This window comes from Canis lupus, chromosome 15 (genome assembly GCF_011100685.1).
Source record: "Canis lupus familiaris isolate Mischka breed German Shepherd chromosome 15, alternate assembly UU_Cfam_GSD_1.0, whole genome shotgun sequence".
NCBI lineage: Eukaryota > Metazoa > Chordata > Mammalia > Carnivora > Canidae > Canis > Canis lupus.
In genome coordinates, this window is record NC_049236.1 from 8,001,217 (window position 1) to 8,023,063 (window position 21,847).

The 21,847-nt window shown below is 62.0% G+C and overlaps 1 protein-coding gene across 1 annotated transcript in view; it reads left to right on the plus strand.

Moving 5' to 3' along the window:
- CSMD2 (CUB and Sushi multiple domains 2) overlaps positions 1 to 21,847 on the plus strand; it is a gene marked incomplete at its 5' end in the record, with an annotated part of 437,990 nt that overhangs the window by 170,471 nt on the left and 245,672 nt on the right. The window contains 4 exons of the mRNA XM_038557633.1: positions 1,747 to 1,859; positions 10,565 to 10,642; positions 14,635 to 14,722; positions 15,407 to 15,531. Coding sequence (XP_038413561.1) covers positions 1,747 to 1,859; positions 10,565 to 10,642; positions 14,635 to 14,722; positions 15,407 to 15,531 — 404 coding nt within the window. The remainder of the gene's footprint in view (positions 1 to 1,746; positions 1,860 to 10,564; positions 10,643 to 14,634; positions 14,723 to 15,406; positions 15,532 to 21,847) is intronic.

Consider the following 21,847-nt stretch of genomic DNA (forward strand, 5'->3'; position numbering starts at 1 on the left):
TGGAGTTTGGTGCGAGTCAGCATTTGCATTAAATACTGTGCTTTGCAGGGCGTGGAGCCACTTGGTGGGTTCCCTTGCTGAGCGCGTGGTTGTGGGGGGCACCACGCGCATCCCTTGGCCCCCCGCGCTCTCTCCCCGGCCCTCCCCACGCGGGTCCGCGTCTGGGAAGACCTGGCTGTGGTTGCATCCCTATGCTCCTTCACTCCTGGCTTCCAAGGGGGTCAGATCACCAGAGGCATCAGCACAGACTGAGGGAGGGGAGGGAGGATGAGTTCCAGGTGTCCGCTCCTTGCTCCGGTGCGACTCCCACGAACTGCCTGAGGATCTGGTCCTGTAGGGTGGCTCTTCCCGTCCAGCCCTCTTCGTCAGGGTCCGCACCCCCTCGGCACCCCGTAAGCGGGCACCTCACCCTTGCCCTCGGTGCCAGCCCTGGGACCCTGCCCTGCCTCTGGTGGTTAGTGTTAGGGCCCCCCATTTCCCTTGGGATCCTGACGTGCTTGTCGGTTGCTCGTGCGGACGCGGGAAGGTGGGGGCTCCCGAGCACGAGGCTGCGGCCGGGCTGAGGCCCAGGTTGCGCACTGCCTCACTTGGACCCGCGAGTCTTTGAAGGAACGGCTGCTATCGTCCCCGTTTTACAGATCGGGTCACCGGGAGCTGAGGTCAGCTGACCCCTCTGGAGCCCAGGCCGTCCAGCAGGCCCCTGCACCCACTGCGGACGGACCCCGGGAGGACCCGCACCCGCAAACCCACGTCTGGAGGCGGGGCTGCAGCAGCGCCGAGGGGGGAGGCCGGGCACTCTGGTCCTGGAGCTGCTGTGCGGCCCACACGGGGCTGGCCTCCCGCCCGCAGCCCTGCCGTTGTCGCCGCAGCCTGGTGGGCACGGTCCCCGGGTGGCCGGACCCTGTCTCAAGCCAGGCTGGCGCCGAGGGCGAGGGCGAGGTTGGGGCTGGACGCAGCCCCCAGGGCTTCAGAGCCAAGCAGAGCGGGACGGGGGTTTCAGGGCTTCCCGTGCCCTCAGACGACGCGGGGGTGCAGGACAGATGGGCACGGGTGAGCCCGTGCAGGGGGGTACAGACCTGGGGGGGGCTAGTGGGTGCTTGGGAGAGGGGCGCGGGCTGTCCCCGCAGGGCTGAGGAGCTTCGTCCCTGGTCCTGCGGGCGGAGGGGCCCGGGGGTGCAGGACACACGGGCGGGGCGGGGGGCGGTACCCAGCAGGGGGCCTCGGGGGACACGGTGGGAAATTGGTGAGGCCGCGGCCCCGTGCAGAGCCCCGAAGCCGCCAGTGCCCTGGGGAGGGAGCCGCTGACCTGGCAGCTGGTCCGGGGGCTGTGCCAGGGGGCGCCCCCCACCGGGCTGGGCTGCAGAGGGGAACCTAAGGGAGGAGGGCAGCCCCCGGGCAGGGGAGGAGCCCCCGGAGGCCCCCCCAGGGCCTGCCGCCCCAAGTACCTGCCCAGGCCCTCGCCACGGACTCCCCTGCCCGGGGTCACGGGCTGGACTTTGGCCGCGGGTCAGGGATTCAGGTGGGCGGGCACCTCTCCTGCGACTCCCGTGTGTCATGCACCTGAGTGGCCCCTGGCAGCGCGGCTGGCGGGGGGCAGGCTGCACATCTGCCGCCGGCCTGAAGGATGCACGGGCCCCGCAAGCCCCGGTAGCCCGGGGACGAAGCTGCCCAGCCCTGCCGTGGGCGTGGGGACGCCCCTGCACGGCTGCCCCGGCCACCCCTGACCCACCCCCTCTGTGCCCGCAGGTTCACCGGAGCCAGCCTCCCCGCTCCTGTCATCAGCAGCAAGAACTGGCTGCGGCTGCACTTTACGTCGGACGGCAACCACCGGCAGCGGGGCTTCAGTGCCCAGTACCAAGGTAGGCGGGCCGCCGGGCGTCCTCAGCGGGTGCAGGGCTGCGTCCTGGGGAGCTCGTCCCGGCCCCGGCCTGGGTCCGGCTGGCCAGGGTGGACATGCCTCGAGCATCCTGTTCTTATTGGCAGACCTGGGGTCTCTGTGTCTGCCGTAGTGGCCTGTGGCCCCACGGTCACCTCGCCCCACTGTCCCTTCCCGGCCCCTCCGCAGGCCGGGTGCTCGTGAGCCCGAGTGCCTCCAAAGAGCCGGGCCGGGCGCTCGGGCAGCACCACCTCGATTGCCCTGCTTCATTCCCCTGCGAAGTAAATGCCGTCAATGGCCCCATTATATGGACGAGGAAACTGAGGCTCAGGGAAATTAAGCCAGCTTCCCGAGGCAGCTGACGCCCCCTGCCTTTTATTATTATTTTTTTAAGATTTTATTTATTTATTCATAAGAGACACACAGAGAGGCAGAGACACAGACAGAGGGAGGAGCAGGCTCCATGCAGGGAGCCGATGCGGGACTCGATCCCGGGACCCCGGGGCGCAGGGAGCTCTTCGCCCTGGAGGAGGCCCAAAGTCCGGGGGGCGGAGGGATGAGAGCAGATGAGATAAGGACGTTCCTTTCGACCTGGAGCTTACTGGGAGGTACACGGCATTTCTGGACACCGAGGGTGGGCTTCGTGACCACCGGCAGTCACACGTGGATATTGGTTCTCGCAGATTCGGTGGGAACTCGCGTTTCGCACCTGTTCCGCGTAGGGCCCCGGGCTTCCCCGCCGGGGCCGGCTGGAAGCGGGGACCAAAGGAGGCCTGCGAGAAGCCTTCCCTTCCTAAGCAGCCTCATTTCCTTAGCATCGGGCAGCAGGACACCTTTGAAATATTTAAAACATAAGCCAAAAAAAAAAAAAAAAAACCCACCAACCTGGTCCCCTAGGTGCCCCCCCCCACCCCCCGAGAGCTCGCCTGCAAATATTTTTCTGGTGCCAACACTGGGCTTTCGTGGAGCAGAGCAGCCGCCTGGATCTTTTTTGTCGTCGTTTCCAACGCAGGAAGGCGGGGATGGACGTGAGCGTTTCATCCGAGTGAAGAGGGGGCCCGTGTGTCTACTTGTTTCCGGTGCCCGAGGGCCTGGCGGGCACAGTCGGGGTCTGACGCAGACCGTGGGCGCCCGGCCGAGCCGCGCGGGAGCCTCCGGAGGTCGGGAGCCCCCTCCCGCCGCACACACGGCCCCGCACCATCCCACGGGGCCCCACTCCGCGCCCTGTGGCAAAATGTGCCTTAAATTCGCGCGTTTCCGCTAAAGAAGCCGAAGCCCGAGAGGTCGCAGGGCGCCCCAGGCCGGCCCCGCGGGCTGGAAGCTGAGTCCCTGCAGGGAACCCCAGCGCCGGCCTTGCCTGCTCCGCCGGCAGCTTCTCAACTTTATTTTGTGAACCTCAGCCCACCCTTTAAGGAAAAGGACATTTTCCAGCACAACCCAGGACCCATTTCTGTCTGTGGGACTAAAGAGAAAATGTCACCGAGGGGTGTTGACCCGAACATCATGCGCCCTGAACGTTTCCCGTTTCTGATGTTAACGGCGACCGCCCCACAGAGTCCACGGCCGGGGACGGCCCACAGCCCGAACGTCGGCTTCCGCGACGGGCTTCCCTACCTCGCGCCTTCCCGTCTCCCTGAATACGGCCCCGAACGGGGTTGGCACTTCCACGCAGACCAGGCTTCCCGGAGGGCGTCCTAGGTCTCGGGCCCTTGGCGTGCATCCCTCTGCCCGGTGCTGAGCAGTGGCCCGGCCTCCCTCGTCTCCCTTCACCGCCGTAGAGCCGAGGACCTGGAAGCCCCCGCGCGGCCACACGACCCCCGTACAGAAAACCCACCGACCAGAACAGCCCGCTGCTCCGAAGGAACCATGAGCACAGCCCAAGTCATGGAGTCGGAGACCCGGGGGGCGGCAGAGGCAGCTCTAGGGAGGGGGCGCGCGGCCTGGCTATCGTGGAAGGGGGAGACCTCAGGGATGAGGCGGCCTTGGACCCCCCAGCAGGGAGGCCTCCCCACAGCTGGGAGGGCAGGGGGGTAGAAGGGGTGCCACCCACAGACCCAGAGAGCAGGAAGGGGCCTGGGTCAGTGTAGAGCACAGGGTGGGGGGGCCTGGGGTCAGCGACCAGGGCAGGACGGGGGGGCCTGGGGGTCAGCAACCAGGGCAGGAGGGGAGCCTGGGGTCAGTGACCAGGGCATGACAGGGGGGCCTAGAGGTCAGTGACCAGGGCATGACAGGGGGGCCTGGGGTCAGCGACCAGGGCAGGAGGGGAGCCTGGGGGTCAGTGACCAGGGCAGGAGGGGAGCCTGGGGGTCAGCGACCAGGGCAGGAGGGGAGCCTGGGAATCAGCGACCAGGGCAGGATGGGAGCCTGGGGGTCAGCGACCAGGGCAGGAGGGGGACCTGGGAGTCAGCGACCAGGGCAGGAGGGGAGCCTGGGGGTCAGCGACCAGGGCAGGAGGGGAGCCTGGGGGTCAGCGACCAGGGCAGGAGGGGGGCCTGGGGTCAGCGACCACGGCAGGAGGGGAGCCTGGGGGTCAGTGACCAGGGCAGAAGGGGGAGCTGGGGGTCAGTGACCAGGGCAGGAGGGGACCTGGAGTCAGTCACCTGACCTGGGTCTTCCGTCCCCCTCATGTCTGCCGTGGCTGCCACCCGCCCACCCTAAGGGAGCTGGAACAGGGAGCAGGGCCTGCGGTGCCCTGCCGTGTCCCCAGGGTGCCCTGCCGTGCCCCCGGCGTCGGGCTCCTGGCACAGGGCAGGCCAGGGAAGTGTGAGGATCGGACCTGGGGAGACAGCAGCATGGGGTCAGCTTCCACCGTGCTCAACTTTGTGGCTTGAGTCCCAAGTGATTTATGAGAATTGGGAGCTAATGGTCCCCAAGCCAAGTGTGTTGATGGACAGTGTCTTCCCAGGAGCCGCATTGCACAGGAGGCAGATGAGTGACCAACGCCGGGCATATCCCGTTCCCGTCTCGCCGGGGGGAATTTCGGGGTTTCCTGCCCAGGCTCGGATTCCACTACGGTCAGGGCACCGAGGCCAGGCGTTGCGGGGCCGCTTGGCCTGAGGCCCGCCGTCGGAAGGGAAGGTGGCAGGCGTGTCCGCGCGAGGCCAGGCCCGACTGCCTACATCACCAAGGTCGCTGGCAGCCCAGGCAGGAGCAGTAGCTCCGCAGCTTTGAGAAGCCCGACGCCGCGTCTCAGCTGCCCGCAGGGTAAACTCACCCATTGGAATCCAGGTTGCATGAATCGAGATGCTTTTATGGTAACAAAGCGAAGCTCCTACTTTCCATGCGCACTTGTTTCTCCGTCGCCTGCGCCTGAGCCGTGGTCTCAGACCAAGCAGGAGGGCCCCCGGCAGCCTGGGGTGCACGCCCGACGCTCTCTCCTGTTCCTGTGCACCGCGGAGCGCCTGAGCACTGGCCAGCTCCATTTCGGGGTTCTGGGCCTTCGGGGCCTCCACGCGAATCCCAGGGTTGGGGCTTCCAGGCGCAGGAGCCCGGAGCCCGGTGCCCACGGAACCACGCATCTAAACCGAACCAGAAAGTGAGCCTGCCGTGAAAACAGCTCGGACACACGGGCCCGGCGCCTTGGCTGCTCCCGAGCCGACCCCCTCCTCTTGCCAGGAAGCGGCTCAAGGCACATATTCTTCTAACGGTCGTTCGTCCACTTGGTCCTCAGTTGGGGAACGTCCTGCGGGCTCGCCAGTCACAGGTCAGAGGTGCGGGAGCGCGGGGGACACGGGACGCGACGTCACGGTGCGAGGAGGACCAGCGGACGCCCGAACGGAGCCTCCGATGCCTCAACTTCTCCGGAGTGGGCGCAGCCGCGGGGCGGCCTTGCAGAGAAGAGGGGAGGACCCGAGCCAGGAAGAGCCAAGGGCGCGCGGCCTTGCAGCTGGCAGCCAAAGGCATCGGGGGTCCCTCAGCTGCCTTTGCTTCTGGACGTTTTCCTTGACTTCTCAGCGGTTGTCTGTGAGGACGCCACCGGCCGCTGACGGAGCCACCGCACCCTTCGGGAAGTTAGAGCTCGCGCCCCGATGCGCACCCTCCCGGCGGCTCCCCTTCCCGCAGTCTTCGCGAGCAGCCCCCCAGGAACTGTGTCTTCTAAGCTCCCGCCGCCCTCCAGCGCCCGCATCCCTAGCGGAGGTCGCTGCCGGACTTGCGAGGCTTCGCGGTTTCCGCACCGACTCTCCTTCCTGAGCTGGAGCCGTGGGCAGAAGCCGGGACGTCGGCCCACGTGGGCCGCCCGCAATGCTCAACACGGCTGCACCACCGGGGTCCGCCACAGGCCCCGCGGCCCCCGCCCCGCCGTGGCCACCGGCAGCGCTTCCTTGAGCGTCCTCCACTTTGAATCCTGCCACGTGCTCCTCGGAGAAGGCGGCGTCCTCTCTGGCCACGGTAACCGTCCGACTTTTCGTCAGTCTCGAGCAAACCTCCCTTCCAGACAACACGCGGCCCACGGCAGCAGCTGCAGCAGCTCTTTCCACAACCCTGGAGCCTGGAGCGTGGGCTGCTGGAACCCGGAGGCCGACTTCCATCCTGTTGATGGGGGGCCCGGGGCACGTCACAGCCCCACCCAAAGGCTCTCATGGGGCATTGGTGGTTTCAGGACCAGACCCTGGAACCTTAAGTACCCTGGATTCCCACTTCTGTATTTTCCTTATTTATTCATGAGAATACACAGAGAGGAGAGAGAGAGGCAGAGACCCAGGCAGAGGGAGAAGCAGGCTCCAGGCAGGGAGCCCGACGCGGGACTCGATCTCGGGTCTCCTGGGAGGTCTGTAAATCTGAGCTAGCTGAGCCGCCAACACACTAGACGCTGACTTGGTCCAGCGAGGAACTGTGGGTACCGACAGTGTCTGTGCAGGGCCGGTGGCCAGGCCCTCCATGACGAGACGGGGGCACAGGCCGGGGTGCGCACCCGCCAGGCTTTCTCGGGGAAAAGTCGGATTCCGGTTTTTAAAAAGAGCACCCTCTGCAACATTTTGGGGGGGACGAGTTAGAGAGAGTGAATCAGTGAACAAAATCCAAGCAACGAAATAAATAAATCAAAAAAAAAAAAAATCCAAGCAATGCAGGGTTTGTTTACGGCAGGAGCGTGGCTCCGAATCCCGAACGGCAGACGTTTGTTGGAAACGGTTCCTGAGACCGAATGAGGTGGGTTTGGGGAAGGAACAGAGGTGGGGAGGTGAAGCTGCACAGCTGGGCGGCGGGAACGGGCAGAGCTGGTGCAGGGCCCACGCTGGGGAGCGAGGGGGCTGCGGGTTCCGTCCACCGTGGGACCCCCGGGGCCGTGGAGACACGCGGGGCACCTCGCCTCCTGCACCAACGGGTCCAGCCTCCTGCCGGCTCAGCCCAACAGCTCACGCCACAGACGGGGGAAGAACGTGTGGTGCCAGATTCCTGCCGCCGAGTGCGCACCGAGTGTCCCGCTACCTGCAGGGCAGCGGGGGAACGTCCTGTAGCCCACCCAGGCGGGAAGGGGGTTGAGCCGCCCGCCGCCCTTGGCCCCCGGGGGGACATGACTGCAGCCACCCAGAGCCCCGCCAGCCAGCTCCAGCCAGCTCTCTTCTCTGGGACCCCTGACTTGGTCCACAGCGCAAATGCCTGTGCCGGCGCCAGTTAACATCTTGTCCATATTTGTCGCCGTGTGTGCCCAGGTGTGCACATGCGTTGTCGCAGGTGTGCCCACTGTAGACGCGAGCGTGTGTGCACGTACTCGCATGCATGTGTGCATCCATGCGCGGCCAGAACCGTGCAGCCCGCAGCGGGCTCCTTACCTGCGGTGCATCGACGTCACGAGATCAGAGCTCCGGGGAGATGTCATCGGCACAACACGAGTGGGCGCTCCACGGACGGGTGGGCGGACCAGCAGCATGAACAACGGCGCGCCAGAAACCCTCTAGCCCTTGCCGCTTCCTCCTTTGTTTCCGCCGGGGTCTGTCGGTCGCGCCTTGGAGAGCTAGAGGGAGACGCGCCTGTTCCCTGACGCTCTGCACCTGATCTGACCCGGTGCATTGGGCTAGCTCGTGCCAAGCGCATTTTGTGGCTGATTCCCCGTCGTGTTCCTTTTTCCACCCCCCGATCACTCACCATCCACTTGGTCGAATGCTTTGAAAGACAAAGGAGCTGTTCGTAACTCAGGGTGTGACACCTTCCCCGGGATCGCTCGAGGACTCGGGCCCCAGCCCACGGAGGCGACATCATGGTGTCAGCATCCCTGGTGATGGGGATCTTGCATGGGAGACATTCCTGGCCCGGCATCGGCTCCCACCATTGGGTGCCCCTCCCTGGAGCCCGGGCCCGTGCCGGAGGGGCCTGGACGTGCATCTAGAGACTGCGGTGTTGGTGTGAGGAACCACGGTCCGGGGGCACAGCCCCTGCCTCGCCCAGGCTCGCGAGTGCTGTGCACAGACCGCACGGGTGACACGGCTCGGGGACCGGCTCGGAGCAGTAATAGGGTCACAAGGGTCGTACGTGAACTAAGGAGCCCCCAGAGGCTTCTCAGGGTCCTTCCAGTTCACTTTCTCGACCATTTTAGCAAGTTCCTTCCTGCGGGAGTAGCAGGGAGGGAAGGAGGAGGACGGGTTCGATGCTGCTGGGGAGGGCGATGGCGTCGTCTGCTGCCAATGGGCCGCGGAGGCGAGGGTGTAGGGCTGACCTGGCGGGTCTCAGCGGCTCGCTCCCCGCCGTCCCCTCACGTCCGCCCGCGTCTCATGGCTCCCCTGCAGGAGCAGCAGCAGCCCCTGGGAATGGGGTTCCTGGCGCCCGGGGACCTTGAGGCTGTGAAGCGGGTGCCTGGGAGGACGCGCACCTGCTCCTGCTGGGCCGGGTGCCCAGAGCCGCCGCACAGACGGACCCTGGCAGGGGTCCTAGAGACCCCATCCCGCCCCAGTCCCGGTGCCAGCTCTAGCTGCCTGAGACCAGCCCTGTCCTCCTCGGGACGACTGGCTGAAAGGATCCCTGCTGCTGCGCCGTGCTGGCGGGCCATGAACAATGCATGTTTCCCCGCCAATCCCCCCACTTGTAACAGGCCCACCATAGTGCCCATCGCAGGTTCCCCTGCTGGGTGCACGCGGAGAGCAACGCGCGTTCATACGAAGGGTGGGGATGTGCGTTGGGAAGTGGCGACTCTGAATTTGGTCGTGCATTTGGGTTACAGCTTGCCGAGGGACAGACCCTTGGGGAGCCGTGGATGCAGGCAGAGCCGGGTGCCGCGGGGGGACCGGGACACGAGTCCGCACCTGCCTCATCGCTGCAGCCGCCGCCTGGGGCATGGGAGGGCTCCTGGAGCAGGTCACAGGGCACCCGGGGTCACTCCTGGGGCAGGTCGCAGGGGAAGATGCTGAGGTCCGGCCAGGAGCCCTCTGCATCCCGGCTGGTGGCCCACGGCGGCGAATCACTTAAACCACCCTGAGCTGCAGGTTGGTGACCGGGTGGCTGCAGTGAGGACCCGCCGGGTCGGGGTTGACGGATGTGTAAGGAAGCAACGGGACGGCCCTTCCTCAGATCACGCCCCCCACGTACCGGGATCTGCTGCGGGCACTGAGGATGCCCCCGGGAACGATTTGGACGCACGTCCCGAGGTGGCCAAAACCACCGAGTCCACGACGCAGGGCGCACCACGGTCAGGGAGACAGGAGAGGCGGGAGCGGGGCAGCGGAGGCCGGAGAAGGCGCCTGCACAGAAGCTTCTAGGGAAGGAGGCCACGAGAGGAACCCCCGGGGGAGAGCACGCGAGGGAACCAGGCTGAGGCGGGGGGCACAGGGCGGCCTGGGGATCCACAGCAGAGCGGTCAGGCTGGAAGACAAGACCGAGAGGTGCCAGGAGGGCGCCCGAGACACGCGGGCTCCTCCTTTAGGTGCCGTGCTGGGGCCGACGTGGGTCTCTGTGGCCCTCATGGTGCCTGCGGGCTGCACGGCGCGGGGGAGCTGGGTGGTCACGGCGCCCCAGGGGGAGCCCCCAAGAGCTGCACCAGGGCGGTGGACATGGACACCACACCGGGGGCAGACGGGGAAGGATCCTGCTGCATCGGGTGTGAACGGCAGCGCCCGCGGGTCCACGATGCCCACGCAGGGAAGACCTTGAGAGGCCTTTAGCCCAGGAAGTGGGCACAGGAGGTGCCTGGGCACAGTCGCCAGCACTGCTGGGTGGTGAGAGCAGTGGAGTCCCGGGGGGGGGGGGCAGCTGGCAGGCGGCATGGGGTCGGGGACCCACGCCTCAAGGAGGACACCATGAAGCCCTTTGAGGCTTGCAGAATGCCTTGGGAAACTGAGGCAGTCAGACACAAAGGCCCGGGAACTGTGGCATCCCGGCCCTGGTGCCCGCTCGGTGCTATTTGGCAAAGTCCCGATGACCCATGGGCCCGACTCAAGTGGGACCAAAGCCCCGTTCAGCCCCCGGCCGCCCCCCCGGTGACCTGCGGGCCCCGGCCTCCCAGCCCGTGGTAGCTTGGCCCTCCTTGGCCCCCCGGGACCCGCCTCCCGACGTCCACCGGCCAAACCCAGAGCCAAGGGGTGACGTGCAATGGGAATCACTACGAGACCGCGTGGCAGGGGGTGTGGACACTGCTGGCCCCGAATGCCCCCCGGGGCCGTCCTCGGCCCTGGAATGTCCCAGGCCAGGATCATTCTAGAAGGACCCATCCCCAGTCACAGGTAATAGCTTACACGCTCTTCCCTCTTGCTTCCTCTTTAGTCAAGAAGCAAATTGAGCTGAAGTCTCGAGGGGTGAAGCTGATGCCCAGCAAACACAGCAGCCAGAAGACGTCAGTGTGTAAGTGCCGCGCGGCCGCCGGGCCTATTGCTTGAGGTCACAGCCGCGGGTGCAGGGACGGCGGGAAAGCCAGGTGATGCGGGGTGACCGCCCTCGGTCCTGGTCCTCCGCCCCCCATGGCCGGGAGCAGCCCCCCCCGCTGCTCCCCCGTCCTCCTCTTTCTCCCTCACCCCATTGTAACCCAGTCCAGGGAGTCATTACTGCTCCATCTCTCTCTTTATTTTTCCTTTTGAATCACTTCCACCTGCTAAAGCAGTCCTCTCTTCTGCTCCTCGCCCGGGAGCCGGTGCCGCCCCCCACCCCGGCTGGGGTCTGGAGGCCGCGGGCCCCGATGCCGCCCCCCAGGGCCTCACCGGGGAACCTGGACCTGACCGGGCGAGAGGCTGGGCTCCCGTGTTGCAGCCGGGGGGGGGGGCTCCGCGGGGGCGCCTGTGAGAATGCGGTTGAGCCGCTGGTGTTGGGACGACTCAGGGGCACATCCGGCGCTGGGCAGGGGGCTGCAGTGTCACCCGGAGGCAGCCGGCTCCAGCCTGTGCTAAGGGCCTTCGGGGCTGGGCACGGGGAGGCTTCAGGAAGGTTCCGGGCCGCCCAGCAGGCTGGAGAGCAGCGGGGGCTTTCCCAGGAACCGCCCTGGTTGTGTTGCAATGCTGGGTGTAGGTGCCTTCCGGGCCCGGCGCCCCCCGGGGGCCGGCTGAGGGGTCTTCTCCGTCTCCCCGGATCCCTGGGGCCGTTCGTTGCCTCTGAGCTTTGTGGCCGCGGGGGCCGAGGGCTCTGCTGGGCGCCAGGAGAGGAGCCGGGAGCCCCCGGGGCCACGCCGGGGCTCTCAGGGAGCAGGCCTGAGCCACAGGACAGCGGGTAAACTGAGGCTGGCATGATTTCATCTTGGAGTTTGCCCGGAAGCCACAGGCAGACTTTGAGGAAATGGGCCAGACTGGGGGGAGCAGGTGTCTATCCCAGGTGGCCACGCCCCTTGAGGCCCCAGTGTGTTTCCAGCAACCCCCTGCCCTCCCCTCTTCCCCGGGCATGTTGGGTCTGGGACGGGCTTTCCTGGCCTAGGACCTAAGAGATGCAGGAAGCGGCTACAAGCTACGCCACGTGGTGCTGGGCGCGCGTCCTGGGCGAGGGGCCGGGCCTGTCCTTGGCGGCTCAGGGGGGCCCGAAACGCCCTCAGAAAGGGGAAGACGCTTTTGCCCAAGTGAAATGATGCGGAAACGCCCCAGGAACACAGACCCGGGTCTACTCCAGGACCCTCCCCTCCCCGGGGTCCCCCCGCCGGGCGGCGGCAAGCATCTGGCCCTTTGGGTCCTGCGCACGCTCCCTGTGGACAGAGGCCCCGAACCTCAAGAGGACTGGAGCCCACGCGCCTCCCACCTTCACTTGGGTGCCCCGGCCGTGCCTCCTTCCCCGCGGGCCCGCGCCCCCCTCCCTTCACCCCTCGGGGGCCGGCCGCAGAGGGGTGCTGCGACGGAGGCCACGGGAGGTTGCAGGCAGGGAGGCGGCTGCAGGGAGGACAGGGAAGGACTCGCCACTCCGACCGTGGGCTTTGCTGGGACTTGCCCTGGCTCCTTCCTGGGGGGCCGGGGGGCCGTGCGCTCAGTCCTCCCCGGAAGATGCGGTCTCAGGGGCTGTGCTTACGGAGCCGTGGCTGGTGACTTCCAGAATGGTGCCTGAGCCGCACGTCCAGCGGGGCTCGGGGGGCCGGGGCGGGCCTGCAGGGTTCCCACGTAGGGGCAGCGGGAGGGCGGTGGGCGCGGGAGCCGGACCCCAGGAGGCCAGTGCTTAGCGGCGTGTCCCCCACGGGGTGAGCGGGAGAGGCTGGCATACCCAGGACGGGCACGGGTGCTCAGGGCCGGCGTCCTCGTCCTTCCTAGCTCGGGGGGTCCCCGAGGTCCCGTCACCCCCGTCCCCCCATTGCTTAGAACAGGGAGGCTCCTGCCTGCGCTCACAACTTACCCCCCGGCCCGGAGGGTCCTGGACCCGCAGGAGCGCTGACGTGAGAGGCTCGGCGAGGACGGCGTGGGCCGGGGCCATGCCCGACGGGCCGGCTGCTTTTCACCCCGTGATCGATCGGGAAGCCAGGGAAGGAGGGGCGGCCCCGGGGCCTGGAGCTCAGGCCCACGCGACGAGGAAGCCGCTGGGCGAGCGGCCCGCCCAGACCCGGTCCCCTGGCGGCCACAGCAGGGCTTCCGGGAGCACTGGTCAGGTCCGTGAGCTCGGGACCCGGTGAGTGTGGGGAGGGCCGCAGGCCCCCCAGGGAGGACACGCCTTGCACCCACCTCCCACACTCGGGTCTCGGGGGGCCCTGGCCAGCTCTCGTCCTGCCCCCTGGCTCCAAGGGACGGGCCGCCCCTGAGCATCTCAGCTATGCCCTGCCCACTCGGGACTCCTCAGGGGCTCCCCGTCATTTTCAGGATCGGCCTCAAACCCCTCAAAGGTCTCCCCTGCGGAGCCCACCCCCCCGCCCACTCTCCTGTGCCACTCAGCATGCTCTCCCCTCTCCTGGCCTCGCGGGGCAGCCCCCAGTCCTGTCTCCACGTCTTCACTTCACCCCTGTGCCCTCTGCCTACTTGGACTGCCTCTCCTTTGCCACCATGTGCTCAGTTCCTACGCTCTCAGGTGATTTCCTGTTAAGCGCCACCTCCTCCAGGCAGCCTTCCAGGCTCCTCTCAGCGACCTAAGACAGGCCTTCCCTCTTAGTCTCCTTGGAGCTGCGCCTCCCATCACTTCCCCATTGTGGTTCTGCAGTTGGTTTCTATTTCATGTCTCCACCCGACTGGGGGGCTCTCTGAGGACGGGGGTCTTACCTGACATCCGACAGTGGCGTCTCCCATGGTATCCAAACTGGGTCTTGTACACACTCGGTGCTCAATTAATGCTTGCTGTGTACCGGTGTATGGGAATGAGCGCGTGGGTGGGTGAGTGAGTGAGGAACGGAGCCGTTGCTCGTATTGTGGGACAGCGAGTGGGCGGAGGGGACATGGGCCACGGCAGGGAACGTTGCTGCACACTCCCCGTCATCCGCGTCTTGGGGCTGCTACTGGGATCGTGGGGCTGGCAAGGCCCCGATGGAAGGCCTCTGGCCGGGCTGCAGCTCCTGGTGGTCCCCAGAGCCAGGGATCTGGAGGTGTGAGGGCGCTGCAGCCTCACGGGCGTGACCGTCCTGTCCCGAGAACAATGAGCCAGCCGTCGCCCGCGGCTCTCTGCCCTCTGGACTGCAGGCAGGAGGGAGCTGTGTGCATCCGCCGCCCCGGCCGGGCTTCGCCTCTGGCCCGGAGGACCATGCACACGGCCGTGTAGACCACTGCGGTGTTGGCGAGTGTGAAAGCATCACGCCACCTGCCAGGACCACCGCCGGGGCCGTCCCCGCTTGGCGCCGCTGGCCCATGGCCGTGGACGGGGAGGCTCGGGTTGCTGCTTACTCCGTTTGAGAGGCGTCCAGTGGGAAGCGGTTTCTTGGCAGAAAGCAGCCACCTCTGAGCTCACGTCCCTGCTTTGAACGTCAGACTGCAGCTCTCTCTCACATCCTTTACTGTCCTGATCACACATCCACCTTTTATTTACACGTCCTTTGAGTCATTTCTCCATCTGGGGCTGAGGTTGGGGGTGATCATCTCATCTAGAGTTGCCAGCCCCGCCCCCCGGATCCAAAGCGCAGGGTGAGGAGGTCCCCCAGGGGCTGCGGACCTTCCGACGCCTCTGGCCGCCGGTGCGGGGCGAGGGGACAGGGTGGCTGCCGGTCCGGGGCACCTGCCTCCGAGCCCACGTGCTCTTGATGAATTTCGCTTGGACTTTGCTCCTCGAGGAATTTGTCAAAAGCAGCTCCCCTCCTTGCATATTCATGAAGCCTGAGCCGGGAGACCCCGGGACCCCGCACAGCCCCGCGGAGCAGGGCCTCATTCTGTCTCTGTGTCCAGCCCCCACCCTGAGCCACTGCCCCGGATGTGCCTTCCTGTGATTACCCATCTCTGTATGTGCTGTTTTTTGCTTTGTAGTAACTCAGGTTGGTGTGTCCCAAGGACATAATATGTGTCCAGACCCTGGCATACCTGAAAGGGGCAAAAGACTAGGCTCAGATTTCAGGTAAGACCTGTTCGGGAACTTTCTCATTGCAGAGAAGGGTGGATGGCCTGGTTTGGGGGGCGGCGGCGGGGAGACAGGGGCTGGCCTTCCTAGAGGTACAAGGCAGGGGACAGTGTGGATTCGGGAATAGACGCTTTCCGGAGAAGAACTGTGGCCTCCGGCGTTCTTTCCCGGGACTAGTGCCCACAGCCTTATGGGGAAGGCGAGAGCTGCATATGGCCAATGTCACCCAGCAGACCCATCCCTGGGTCACAGGAACTGCCCTCATCGGTAGTGATGTCTCCCATAATCTGGAGAGACTAGGGCCCCAAGGCAGTACATCTCTCAGAGTTCCTAATAACCGAAGCATCCTCCCATAACCCTCCATTTTCATTAAAGTTTATGGGTATCGTCCACCCAGTCTGAGCGGTCCTAATTGGTACTTACCTCAGAGCATGGCTGTTGTGCTCACAAAGTCACCTTTAAACTCCATCCTAAAACCATTACATGCCCTCCCCCCAAAAAAAAGAAGATAAAGAGCAGGTGTTCCTTTCCATGGGGATCTTAAATGATGAAACAGTGGAGTAGCAGTGAAGGGCCAGAGGAGAAATAACGCTTGGGGTGGTACCGCTTTGTGGAACAGAGAAGGACTCGGGTGGGCCCGGGGGCCCAGGGCTGAGCTCACAGATGCACCCTGTCTCTCAGGTTAGGATCCAGCGTCCAGTTCACCTGCAGCGAGGGCTACGACCTGCAAGGATCCAAGCGGATCACCTGTATGAAAGTGAGCGACATGTTTGCGGCCTGGAGCGACCACAGGCCGGTCTGCCGAGGTGAGGATGCCCCGGGAAAGGGAGGCGGGCCAGACCATGGGCTGCGCGTGGAGGATGGGGCCCGGCTCCTGGTACATCTGATCCCACCTGAGGGTACACGCTCTCACCCAGCCTGGCTCACCCCGCTGTGCTCCGGGCCTTGGGCTCTGCATTCACTAATTAACTTATGATTGGTCAGCACCTTGTGGGTATGAGGTCGGGAGGTACGGAGGGTGGGGATTGCCCTGCATAGACCTTACAGTCAGGTGGGGCGGGTGGGGGGGCACAAGGAAGCAGGTTGCCAGCTCATTGCACAGACAGCACGACTACAGCGAGAGTGGAAGGGAAGTCGCCTTGCATAATGTTACCCTGGGATCCCTCCACTGTAACACGTGTGTGTCCCAGACCCTCTGTTTCTTTCCGTAAACAATACACAGGCCTGTCACCTCGAGAAGGGTGCGCTCAGCTAGGCAGGAGTCACAGGGGCTGTGATAGCAGAAGGCTTCTTTCTCCGTGGGATTCTTCTAACCCCACACCTGGGCATCTTGTTTTCAAAGGCCCCGCCACCCCGCAATCCCAGCCGTCGCGTGGCTGAGGCTGGGCTGCCAGAGGCCCCATCCCGCACATCCTAAAATAGTAGACCTGAGTGTCTTCCTTCCTTGAGACGGGACAGCAGCTCCCTCCTGGCCTCCTGCTGCCCCAGGACTCCCCCCGCTGCCTCCTCCTCCTCCTCCTCCTCCTCCGGCTCCCCATAGCTGGCTGTTAGGCTCTTCTGCTCTGTGTGCGTCTCTCGTTGACCGTTGGTGTGCATGCCCGGAGCGCAGTTCTTGGAGCAAGAGTGAGTTTGTGAACAGAGCCAGCAGGTGCTGTTTGGAGCGGCCCTGTTGAGGGGACGGCACATCGCCCGCCATCCCGTCACGTTGCGGATCCTTCCCTGTTTAAGAGGGAGATGCTTTGCTTCTCCCCAGGCTTACGTACCGAGATGAAATTCATGTGTAGAAAGGAGTCCAGGAGAAAGAGCTTGGATGATGATTATGCTAAGAAAGGGACAGAGTTGGAACTGAGACCCACTCTGGTTGGTTGTTTTTTTGTTGTTGGTTTGTTTTTAATGTGTTTTTGAGGGACCTTGGAAGAGGGTCATGAAGATACCTTTGAAAGAAACTTTGGGCATATATACTCATTCTCACCGTTGACGTGGCCAAGACCCACCGTTAACAATGCACTTTGTGTTCTCACTCATCTCAGCTACATCGTTACCTAATATTTCTTTAAAAATCAAAAGAATTTCAAAGATTGCACTTACTTAATATTTAAAAAAAAAATCAAACAAAAGAAGAAGCCTTAAGTATAACTCTCAGCTTTGCCACCAGCTGGCCGTGGGAAGTTTGGCAAATCACCTGTTTGCCCTGGGCTTGTTTTCTTACCTGTAAACGTAGATAATGGTACCTGCGCTACCTGTCTTGTGTCGATGGGGTCAAATGGAGCTGCGGATATGGACACACGTAGTGAATCGGGAGGAGCTCGCCAAGAACACCCATTTCCTCGCACTAGAATATCAGCTCGGTAGGGCAAGGACTTCTGTTTTGTTCACTGCCGAGAACGAGTCCTGGCCCGTAGTAGGTGTTCAATAGCATACGTCGGGCGGGTGATTGAATGAATGAATGAATAACCGATAGCAAACACCCGATTTCCAGGGAGCCGAGAAACCAGCTGTGTAGAGAGGCGCAGGATTATCATGTTGGAGGGCCGGGAGACCCTGGGCCGACCTGCCCTTTAAGAATTCCTTTTGAGGGTCCGGGATGACAATGCCTTCGGGCAGCAGTGGAGTCCTTCCTGTCTCTCCCAAGACCTTTCCACTGGTGGAAGATTATCCTCTCGGTAAGGGCGGTGACGGACATGCATAGGCCCAGGGAAGGGAGGGCTGGTGGTTCAGAAGGAAGGTCACAGTCAAGTGACCGTGCTCCTCCTTTTCTCCAGATGTGCTGTGTGGCCCCTTCAGGTCCTCTGCAGTGACTCTGGCGCACTGGACTCTAAATTCTCCGCCACCTGTTAACTGAGCTCCGGGCTAGGCTTTACACCTCCTTCCCTCACATCCCCTGCCACCGGAAGGCAGAGGAAATCCATGGAAAGCAAAGCCAGGCACACCTGCATTCAAATGCAGCCGCCGCCGCTGGTTAGCCGGGCCTCCTTGGGCAGGTTCCTCCTTGAATCTCTTTTTTTCCTGCTAAAAGGCAAAGATCATAAGAACGTGACTACTCCCCAGCATGTCCATGAGGACTACAGGAGGTGGTGGTCTTGAAAGCGCTCACTGAGACAGGATCCAGGAGTGCCCGCGAGGCTCGCGTGCTCTCGTGGCACCGTCTGGGCGCAGCCTCCCCGGCCTGGGAGCCCACCCTCACCCCTCGGGGCCTCGCTGTCTTGGCGCGTCCTACGGCCGTCCCTCGGCTGGACAGACACACGGACCCCTGCTGCCTAGCAGCATGCTGGTCCGGGGCAGGTTCCTGCCTCACCTTTAGCCATAGCTGTGCCCTCACTTACGAGCTCGGAAAACAAAGTCTCCTCTTCCCAGTGACGGTGACATTTGAACAAGCCAGCCAGGGTGGAGAGGGGGTTCTCAAGGCAGTTAGAATGCCACTGGCCCCCTCCTGTTTCTCTCCCCCGGGTCCCTGGGACGGAGGAGAAGACAAGCCACAGCCTCCTGGGTCTGGACCCGGATGGCCCGTCCTCAGCTTCCCTGAAGGCCAAGGGCTGAGACAGACACTCGATTCAAGGCTCCTCTCATTGTGATAGTTTTGAAAGTTTTTCTTCTAGAAATCTCTTGTTTTTAATTAGTTAGAATTACTGTCACAATTGTAAATTTTTATAGCGGTGCAAGTGAACTCCACTTCAAGAATAAAAAGGGACAAAACCCTTTGAATTCCAGGATAGCTCCGCTAATAAGCAGGTTATCAAAAGATCGCACTCTAAGAAGGACTCCACTACCAATAACAGTGGTATTATTTTTTTCCCCTCTAATGCATTTAAAATATGATTTGATTTTAAATATTCATTTTCCACACAATTAATTTCTGCTAAAACACGGGGCCTGGCAAATAATAGGTTCTCAACACATGTTGGAGGGTGACATGAATGAAGCGATGATTGGAATGAACGAGCAATACAGGACCGTGCCCTCATTTTTGAAATTTGAAATTAGGTATTCACGGGTTTTTCTTTCTTTTCCGTCCCACCGAAGAAATAAGTTCCAAAAAAAAAAGAAAAAAAAAGAAAAAAAAAAGAGTGAGTTTCAAGTTTGACTCCTAGACGAGTTTGATCATCCCAAGCAGACTGAGGGCAACGTGAATTCTCTGCAGTCCCAGGTAGAGACGGGTAGGAGAATTCAGAGCTTGTCAGACCTGCTTTACATATGGAACCCACTAGTTAAAAAATGAGCTTTTGCAGAAGCCTACTAATAAAACAGATACACATGGAGCTTCTTTCATCGAGGCAGGGGCATGAGATTTAGTAGGGTCCCCTCTCAACAGCCCCTGGGCCACCTCCAAGGAACGGTGGGAGGCTAGGGTAACCGGTGACGGGCACCGAGGAGGGCACATGATGGAATGAGCACTGGCTGTTACATCTGAAACCTGTGATGCACTGTATGTTAACCAGTCGAATTTAAATAGAATCATTTAGTAATTAAAAAAAAAAAAGAGTATAAAAAGCCTTTTGGTGGATAGAGCACCTGACTCAGGACTCAGAGAACTTAAGTTCAAGTTCCAGCCTTACTGCTAACATACCACATGGCGCAGGGCAGATTACGAAAATGCTCTGAATCATCTCCCTCGTTCTCATAAAAAATGGGAGTGAAATGTGGGACATAGGGCACCCGCCAGCGGGATTGGACAGTGTGACGGCTTCCTTCTCGGCGGCCTCCGCTGCATCAGCTTCTCAGCCCCGCACCTTAAACACGAATGTTCAGAGCTCTGCTCTTCCCCCACCCCTACCCCTCCCTACCTTCCTCTACTCTCCTTTGTAGATCCTTCCCCCCTTGGTGGTACACTGACTGCCCCGTTGTTGCCTGAGACTCCTACCCCTATATTTGTACCAATGATGAAGCTCCCATTTGTTATACTACTTACACTTGTGTAGGCATTTCAATAGCATTTTCTATCATTTCTGTATGAGGAAAGCGGCAATACCCACATTTTATGTTTAGCTCGAACCTGGAGTGGTCAACCTTCTTGCCCAAGGGCGCAAAGCTAATGGGTTGAGCAGCGGTTCAAGCCCTAACTCCCAAGGCTCTATCCTACTGGAAAATGGCACCGGGATACCCTTCGGAGTCAACGTACTGGATGGAACCACATAGAACAACACCCTCTTCCTCACTTTTTGGCAACTTTTATTTTTATTTAATTGTAAACCAATAGACAATGTGCAAAGAACTATACACTCTTGACCCAGATTTAAACAACTAATTTTGAAGACTCAATGAACAAGAAGGAAGCTGAGAAGGATCCGTCAGAGAGGTAGGAGAGGAGCTAGGAGGCACACGGAAGCCAACGAGTGTGAATTTCCCAAAGAGAAGGATCCGTAGGGTCAGATCCTGCAGAGAGCTCAAGTGCAGCAAACAGCAGAAAGCAACCACTGGGGTCAAGTGGCTCAACGGAGCAGCAACTGTTTGAAGTTGCCTCTGTAGGAAACCGTCAAGGAAGCTGAACAAAGACAAAGGAGAGGACCGACCTCAGCTGAAACGTCAGTTGCTATGGAAACCGTAAATCTGTGTGGTAGGGCTCACCAGTGGGGGATGTAAGAGTATCGAGGGCAAGAGGATTGGTAAGGGTCTTGAGGTGTGGACTGGGTCATGAAGGAAGGACCCAGGTAGGGATCTGCAGGCGAGGAGAAACGAGGGAGCCAGAGGGCTGGAGGGGCCTATGCTTAGGACAACAGGTACATTGAAACCAAGTCTGCTGGGTTCAGAGGCAGCAGGGCAAACAATGGGATGGTGGGGTTTAAGGTCCCATAGATGGACTCTGACAAGTCCCAGAACAGCAGGCCCCGGCTCCGCTCAGGGACGTGCTTGACCTCGGGCAGGGGCACCAGCTTTCACGAGGAGGACCGGCCTCTGGAAGGGGAGGGAGCCCTCTCTCCATTAGAACCAGAAGAGAAGAAGTAGGTGGGCACACAGGCAGATAGGAGCGCAGACTTGGGGGTCGGGAAGAGGGTGTGCCCACCAGATGTCCTCCGAGTCATCCACAGGGACTGAAGCAAGCTCATCAGCTGAGTGTGAGAAGAGGCAAGGGGAAGGGTGAGGGGCCCGGGGACACGTGTGGGGCCTAAGTCTGAGCAGGGCTGAGAGCTCAGTGGCAGAGTCCCTGGGCAATATCTGGGATCCTCTCAAGTGGGTAATCGTGGATTTGTAGTGGTGTCACGCCTCCTACTCATGCGACTTCTCTCTAGCGAAGCTTGACTGTATGGGGGCAGGCCTGGGCATGGAGGTTGAGGGGTTCATCTGTGATTGCTGTCATCCAGGCTGACGAAGGGGGAAAGGAGCAAGAGACTTGGGTGGATTTGTAAGAAAAACGATCATAATGACGGACCGTGAGGTCTAAGTTGGGTAAGGACGGAAGAGGGGACAGGGAACTTACGGCTCAGGAGACAGCGTTGGTGTCAGTGGGGTGAGAACTTAGTGACGATCGAAGGAGGGTTCTTCTGGGGGCTCAGCAAACACTTGTGGAAGGATGTTGTGGGGGCAGAAGGAAGGTCTCCATGGCAGAGGGCGGCAGGACAGGCACTGGCCGGGGGGTGGGGGAGCCAGGCTTCAGTCGAGGCAGGAGTTGGGGTGGGAGGTTCTGAGAGATGTAGCTGGCCTTAGAATTGGTGGCAGGGATGTGGTTCGAGAGGCCTGGGGAAAGGGCGAGGATGGAGGCACGCAGCGTGCAATAGGGTGGGGACACGATCTGGGGAGAAGAGAGAAGAGCAGAGGCACTTGTACCTGGAGCAGCTCGAGGCTTTTCCATGCCAGGCTTTTCCGTGCCAGGATTGGCCGTGGGTCCCTGTGAAGGGTCCCCAAGGTCCCCTGGGTCGCTGTCTGCAGAGCAGAGGCCCGGGAGGTCCTGGAGAAGTCTCTCCTAGAAGCCACCCAGAAGAACATTTGACAGGAAAGGGCAAATAGAGAAACACAAATATGTGTTTATCCATTTACTCAAACATCTGAGCACCTCCCACATTGCCAGCCTGTGTGGATGGCATCGACGGGCCACGTCACGTGGTGGGATCCCAGCGGAAGGTCTCTCTGTCCACAGACCCCCCAACCCTATGTGGACAGCAGAGGGGAAAAGTAACTGGGGCTCCCTTC